The sequence below is a fragment of the Opisthorchis viverrini genome (genome assembly GCF_000715545.1).
Source record: "Opisthorchis viverrini unplaced genomic scaffold opera_v5_470, whole genome shotgun sequence".
Classification (NCBI taxonomy): Eukaryota; Metazoa; Platyhelminthes; class Trematoda; order Opisthorchiida; family Opisthorchiidae; genus Opisthorchis; species Opisthorchis viverrini.
Window position 1 is genome coordinate 94,128 of NW_008752124.1, and position 7,438 is coordinate 101,565.

A 7,438-nucleotide genomic window follows, 5' to 3' on the forward strand; every position below is an offset into this window, starting at 1 on the left:
ATATCGCGATGACCCAGTAGTTAAGACGCTAAACTACTGACAGGAAAGTTCGAACCCAACCTTTGCTTTCTCCGTTGCCTCTGTTTGGGCTTTGATGATCTTGTCGACTCTCGCCCTTGCTCCTCGTCGTGTGTTTCGTGATTTGTATTTGGGTTCAATGTGCTGTCATCCATATTTCATTGGGTCATTGAGATATCCTTCGAAAATTCTCCTTAATATAGCTGTTTAGCGGCGTTGACCTTACTCGTCCTTGGTTCATTTCGCTCTCGCCCTTGCTCCTCGTCGTGTGACAGCTACCCATCTATGCCACAACGTAACGACAGCGCACGTCAGTGTGAGGACACCGGTGCCTGACTGCTTTACCGCCATGTTACACGTGCAGATTGCACATGCTTCAATGCTCACACGATGCGTCTCCTCTCGGAGACAGACAATCCCTTTTTCCCAACGTTAGCTAGCACAAAACAGTGGTGGACACTCATGGTTTGATAGAACATATTCTTCACCGAGAGGCTAATGTTACGTCACAATTACGCCCTGAGCTGAAAACAGCATGGTAGATTATTTGGGTCATTGTGCTCATTTTGCTGGCGGTACCACTGTCCAGAAACACGGCTGCCCAGTAAACTAGATCCGCAAACCATGTCCTCAGACGCCACGTCACATTCTCATAAGCTTTCAGCTGCCTTTCGTAGTTTGAAAGCTCCTAAGGGAGTGGTGCTATTATTTGCACTTTGTTTCGTGATTTGTATTTGGGTGCAATGTGCTGTCATCCATATTTCATTGGGTCATTGAGATATCCTTCGAAAATTCTCCTTAATATAGCTCTTTAGCGGCGTTGACCTTACTCGTTCTTGGTTCATTTCCTATCAACGTGATCGTTTCGCGTTGGTTACACTTATAAATTTTCTTGTCTATCCCTTATCTCAGCGTCTTATGTTAAGGAGCTGACAAAGTGCCCGTCAAGAACAGCAGCCGTGCGGCATCTGCACTCTCACGTTCTGGACTCCCTCAGCCGGGAGGAGGTGGAAGAGGAGAGGCGCGTGTGTAAAGACCAGTTGACTGCAATTTTCCAGGTGATGCAGTCCCAACCGGATCGTTTTGGGCCGATGTCCGAGGAGGACATGGAACAACAACTGTCACAGTTTTACGAAGCTGATCCACTGCCTATGAAACCCAGGTAGACTCAACCGCGCTTCACTTTCGTCTGAATTTTTATCCTCAATATACTGTTTGCCTCAAACGTGGACTTGTTTACTGACCTTTATCAAGTTCAAGAGCTTAAAAACCGCACATCATTGAAATTGGAAATGGACAGCAATACATTCCAAATATCCTGGGGGCCGATCGCTCCACAATATATCGTCAGACTACAGCTTGGGAATATTGTGTGGCTCTGTCGTCGAAGTCTAGAGACATTCATCTGATGGTTTCTTTTGATAACTGACGTTGGTCTTGGAGAGTGGAGACAACCGGTCTTTCACTGAGCTAATCAGCACACGTGTAGTTAAACAAACTTTAGTTAGACGGCATCAAACGTCTACGTGTGTGCCGTGTTCCAGCGGTGGCTGACGATGGAAGACACGTCATCTTTTTTTGAAAGGTAATTAGAGATGCGCTGTTTTTGAAGAACTTTACGGTTTTGATAGACTGATATTTACTGTGGATGACACGCAGTCTGATAGTTTGTCGGAAGACCGAACAAATCATTACTAGTCTAAAAGACCTACTTCATCAGGGCTTCATTGATAATGTATAATGCAGAAACTGACATCAAAAGGCATGTTAAGCCACGAATGGACGTTCTACCTAAGATCTATAAATCTTCTGTGCCACTTCGCCTTATCCCTTCCATGTCACGAACTTGCTAAGTGACTGATTAATAAGTCGGTAAGATCCCAGGTGACTGTACATACGCTGGAAGCCATTTGATTGTGTGGAACTAGTGAAGGATGCCAAATCCCAAAACACGGTAATGACTTGCAGGTACCATGCGCTGCTTATATTTATATACTTGTGGGCGCGAGTGTTTGGAAGGTTCTTTAAAACAAGCAGTGGCGTTCACTTTTGTTGTCGGTGAGATAATGAGGTGAACAATGGAAGGTCTCCGAAACTCCGGTGTTCATCTCTCTCCGGGCGAAAATCTTGTAGACCTGGAATATGCAGACATTGTTTTCACTTTTGAGGGAGTGCGAAGCGCAAGCATTGCTTGAGAAACTCACCAAAGTCATCCTCAAAATTCAAGGATTGATACTGGATGTTGTGGAACATAGTATGTATCTTAGAAGTTGCATCTTCTTTGACATTAGTGTGATAGATGAAGTGAATGCGCGAATTTCAAAGGCCAAAATTGCGTTTGCCAATTCGTACCATTGTGGCATCAAAAGGGCATCTCACTTGTTCTCAAAGGACGCGTGTAACAGACTACTTTACAGCTGCGAGACTTGGCCACTACGGGCGGAGAATCTGAGGCATCTTCATGTCTCTGACCAGGAGCACGGCTAAGATCAGCTGGAACCAGGGAATTCGTAGGGTGACCGGAAGACGAGTTTTTGGTGAAGCAGAAGATAATTCCTTGAAACAACTCATCTAGCACTGCAGGCTAAGGTGATTGGACCGTATGTCACACATGGCTACTTGCCGCCTCCCGAAACGAGCGCTGCTTCCCGTGGTTCATTCGGAGTGGTGGAAACCTACAAGTAGACAGGATTTGACGTTGCAGAAAGGAGTGAAGGATGTTATGAAACGTTTTGGCGCTATTCGCCTTCCAGGATGGGGTCCATGTGCTTGGCTAGGGTATGGTGGCTAACCGATGTCAGTGGCGTTCTTGTTGTCAGTTTCTATCTAGATTGCCTGGGTGAGTGCTGGTGTGTGCGCCTCGAACGTTTGTTGTAGACCAGCCCTGTTTTCTTCTTCCTGTCTCGTTTCTTCTTTCCATTAGAAGTTTTTATTCGAATAAACTGATATGGCTGTACGAAATAACTCATTTGATCTAAATGAAAGCGTCAACCGACTCTCTTTTATGGTATTCTCCAGCCAAATATGTTGTCTCGTATTTCAGTTTGCACGACATTCGAGATATACTCTCTTTGTAAGTCTGCTGAAGACTTTCACAGGGCACTACCGGTTGTTTCTTGAGAATCATCAGCTAGGCGTAGGTCGGTTGGAGCTGGGGTCTGTGTTTGCCTGGCGTGTCCCAAAAATGGCCAAACCGATAGAGGGTCATCGAAGAGCTTTCGGCAACCTAACAAGTAACAGATTTTGTCAAGAGTGACTTCTTTTGATACTGAGTCATTCCTTTCTGATGTTCTCATTGATGAGGTTATGAATGTCGTTCACGACTGCCACACAGAACAACGCCGATTTCAATGACCTATGCCATCTATTCAGGTTGTGCACAACAAATGTTTTCTGTTTAAATGTATATGGCAAGCAATTGGGAGCATTTGCAATGGGGATACTCCCGAGACGGGTTGTCAAACTGTTCCTTATCATTTAGAATAAGTTTCACCAAAACCGACCCGAGGACCTGTTGTTTATGTGGATGAGATTCCCGTTGTCTGCACAAACCAAGCTATAGTCCAAGAGATTAACTTGCTACTAAACAAATCCCAGAAAAGTATTAAGTATTAGAGACGGGAAAAATAACCAGAAAACGTTCTCGGCCTGTCTAGACCAGAGAATGTCACGCTACCCGGTGCGTCTACAAAGAATGCACTCGGTCTGAACAGTATACAGCCAAAAACGGAAACTAGTTACGGCCCTGACTAATAGGGAACAAGCGACGGCAGCACCAAATAGAATAGAGCAGAATGTCTGTCCAATCATAGGTATTTTAATGGAAAACGGGTACTCATCTAGATTCACTGAGATTTACTACAAACCCATAGTAAAGTGCTCGGTAATTGGAATCGTCAACCGAAAAATGGTGCACCTCACGTTGTTTTTCAAAAGCGATGTCCCCTACCGGTAAACGCCGTATAAACACGGCGCGCAAACGGATTTTTGACGCCACCGAACTCAAGTATGTTGGATCAACTGCGTGTGTGCCAGTTACCTCAAAACCTGCCATCTTTACTTACCAAAGCCAACACCAGTTTTCAGTTCGATGGTAGCTGCGGACCCAACTACCTCAACCGAAGTATGAGGCATCCCGGGACTCGTATTGTCGAACACAAGTGGTTTCTGATGGTGGTCTTGGTCCGATAATACAACACCTGATCGACGGTGGCCGTCGTGTCAATCCCTTTAAGGCCATATGTACACCTAAGTACGGTCATATCCCTAAAACCACCAAAGCTCCTGCTACTTATTCTTTAAAGCCCCCTTTATGCAGACAACTGATTACGTTAGTTCGGTAGCTGAACATCACAGTTCCATTTCTCTTAACTGGGTTTACCGGCATTCTTCTTTTTACTATGGACCAACTTTTCTCCATCCTGTTCTCTCTTATCCCCTTCTATACCACACACCCTTCCATTTTTGTATCCCCTCACTCATACATTCCATTCTAACGCACTCACCACCAGCATGATATCACATGATTACAGCTGGGACCATTGATCTGGGGTTTCTGAGTTTCCTCGTCCATTTAGCATGCCCACTTGTGGTTTTGTGAACAGGTCACTTCTGATGAAAATGCGCGTGAAATCACGGAAGTAGGAGTTGAGATGTGGCCAAAATACCGCTGCACAAGAAGTCTCTGTGAATCTGGTCATTTATCTGATCCATCGTACCCTTTTCAACTGGCTCCTTCAATGACACAGTGAGCGTTGCTTGGCACGCTGGTGATTCACGATTGTCTCAATCGATCTGGATGCCGGGTAGCTTTAGCCCATTCGGAAGACGTTAGACCTTTGGTTCGTTAGACAGAAACCCTATAGGACCAGAAAACTATTACAACTGGCAATTATCTAGAACGAGGAGTTATGCTAATCAACATTGAGATCCAAGAAAGGAAGATGTGAATGGATCGGCCACTGGAGGAAGTCGATTCTCATCCCCCACGATGGGATTTCATGGAACTGAAATGTGAAGCCAAATGGCAATCCGCAACAAGAGCAACCTTGCACGAGTTTTGACAAAAACTCGACGTGATATCCTAACGCGGATACATCACCAGAATCAGGTTCACGAAGCGCCGCCAAAGAGGAGATGACTGTCCAGAAATAAGTGTGGACGAGTGAATATGGGCGCAGCTGGATTGTGACTAATAGTGCCGCAGTGTCTGTCTCCTCCATCGGACCAGAAATCGTACAAATTAGAAAAAGGTGTGTATATCACATCGAGCAAAGTTGACTATAAAGAACGAAAGGGAAGAATGAGTGGAGTGAAGTAAGAAGTACAGTACGATAACATGTTCGCGGACAAACAGCAAAAACATGTCAACCTCAAAGCTCCGAAACTTTCTGTGTTTTGACGTTCAAAATAATTCCTAGTGTAAATCTCCGGTAGTTGGTGATCGTTGGACGGATCGAGCCGATTGGTTTAGAAATCCTGCTTCGTCTATGGTCCGCGAGCCACTAGGTCATTTCAAAAGTTTCTTCTTCTGACTCGGATTTCTTAGCACTGACGCTGCGTGAACGAAAGCGAAGACCGGTGACTGTACTAGACGAAGGTTCTGTGTTTGGTAGTAACAGAGCCTGGATGATTTCGGCATACTGCGGTCCGAAAACATGGCGATTATGAGCTAATAGCGGTAAAAGGCGGCTAGCCAGGTTTGATAAGCTCAAATGCTCCAACTTTTGCAATCGTTTCGGGGGGTCAGTATCTGGTGTTCGTGGTCGCAATCCCGTAGCCATAGCCGACGGTATCGGCTGAGAAGATGGACAGTGACTTGAAGGAGAAGTACTGCATTCTGCTTGGTTTGAAGTAACCGCGCTTGCAGCGAGTCGCGTGACGTCTGATAAAATACTGAATCCAGGTGGTAGTGGAAGCGGTTCCGGAGGGTATGCAGACAAGGCCGAACGAAGAAATCCGATGGCACGTTTGTCTGTAAGCGAAAGAGAGAGAACATTATAATTTAGGAAAGGGAAACCTATAAACTATCCTCGAAATACACTCACTTGCTTTTTAACAGGAGACTCAATTGAATCTCAGCTGAGTCTCGTTTGTGGCATCCTTCAACCGAATGTGCTGAATACATGCCACCTCATGCTTCAGTTGGTATGATATTCGAGACATCACAGCATATTTTCTCGATAAGCACTACTAATAAGGCTGCTGAAAACTCGACAGCCCACGATCGGTTTTCACCTATCTGGTGAACCCAATAAACTAAATAAGACAGTCTTTGCCTACGGTCACTAACAAATCCTCATTGACCACGGGTTTAAATGTATCTAAAGGATACAATAGATAGAAGGCCTTGAGGTATTTCCCGAGAGGCACCTCTTCCAGGTACTCGACATAGGAAGATAGAAAAACTGTCAATAAACGCTGCCGTCAGCCACGTCTTTCAGCATCCACAACGAAGGGTGTGGTAATTAGTTGAAACGCCGTAGCTTCCTGATTATCTGTCTTCCATCGCTCCTACGACTTTCGTCTCAAATAATGAATTTATTAAGGGAAGACAAGAAAGTTGAGGTCATTACTTGAAGACGAATAATGCTCCACCAACAGAGGACTGAGGATGTTAGTTTGTCAGCCTAACAGCAAGGTCTGTAGGATGCACACACTGACTAATGTTCCTTGCAGCAATGTTTGCTTCGTGTGGATTTTAAGGTCATCTGTGGCTCGCAAAAGTCGAGTGAAATATCGTATTTTCACGTCAGCCGCATTTTGGAATCGCCAGAAGATTATAATGAATACAGAGATGATTGAAAACGTCATCGCCACAATCAGTTATCAGCGATTTGTGTTGGTTCTCACTAACGCCTTCGTTCACCAGGGAATGAGAGGGAATAAAAGGACCGAGTCACATGGCAGACAACATCTTTGATTTGTCAAGTAAATTAAATGGTCATGGTATGCGGACGTACACCTGAAGCATGTCATGGGGTTCAATTTTTTCAAACCGGTCACACATGGTCGATGTTGTGGACACTTGGACCGCAGTTAATCCAATAGAGTGCGTTCGTCTCAAACAGCTACCAAGGCTGAACGGTGAGGTGAGTGCATAAGACTTTTTGAGTAATATTTTGACAAACCAAGAGGAAAAGTTAAGAAATTTGCCGCAATGATTTTGAAAACAACTCCACTGAAAAGTCGATTTCGTCGAAAACAATGTCCACAAACTGTTTCCAGTTTTAAAGCGCTTTGATATACAGTGGATTGGTGCGTACCTCAATTAACTGTCAGGCTACTGTGGCCAAAAGAAGACGATTTTAATGTAGTTTTTGTTCGCCCGACCTAAAGCTGCCACCTTGACGTGGTGGTCGGGCTTCAGTGCTGCAATGATCCCGCGGGCTACACTGGCTGGAACTTCGTTCCACAAGGT

At 45.0% G+C, this 7,438-nt stretch overlaps 3 protein-coding genes across 3 annotated transcripts in view; 1 reads left to right on the forward strand and 2 right to left on the reverse strand.

Annotated features, from left to right (window-relative positions):
• The window catches only part of T265_11231 (hypothetical protein), a gene marked incomplete at both ends in the record, with an annotated part of 12,769 nt that extends 10,264 nt beyond the window's left edge, over positions 1-2,505 (forward strand). The window contains 2 exons of the mRNA XM_009177834.1: positions 931-1,180; positions 2,187-2,505. Of these exons, the coding sequence (XP_009176098.1) occupies positions 931-1,180; positions 2,187-2,505 (569 nt within the window). The remainder of the gene's footprint in view (positions 1-930; positions 1,181-2,186) is intronic.
• Positions 1-4,152, reverse strand: part of T265_11232 (hypothetical protein) — a gene marked incomplete at both ends in the record, with an annotated part of 39,798 nt that extends 35,646 nt beyond the window's left edge. The window contains one exon of the mRNA XM_009177833.1: positions 4,083-4,152. Coding sequence (XP_009176097.1) covers positions 4,083-4,152 — 70 coding nt within the window. The remainder of the gene's footprint in view (positions 1-4,082) is intronic.
• A 1,126-nt stretch (positions 4,153-5,278) lies between these two features.
• T265_11233 (hypothetical protein) overlaps positions 5,279-7,438 on the reverse strand; it is a gene marked incomplete at both ends in the record, with an annotated part of 32,524 nt that continues 30,364 nt past the window's right edge. Inside the window, one exon of the mRNA XM_009177835.1 lies at positions 5,279-5,992. Within this exon, the coding sequence (XP_009176099.1) occupies positions 5,523-5,992 (470 nt within the window). The remainder of the gene's footprint in view (positions 5,993-7,438) is intronic.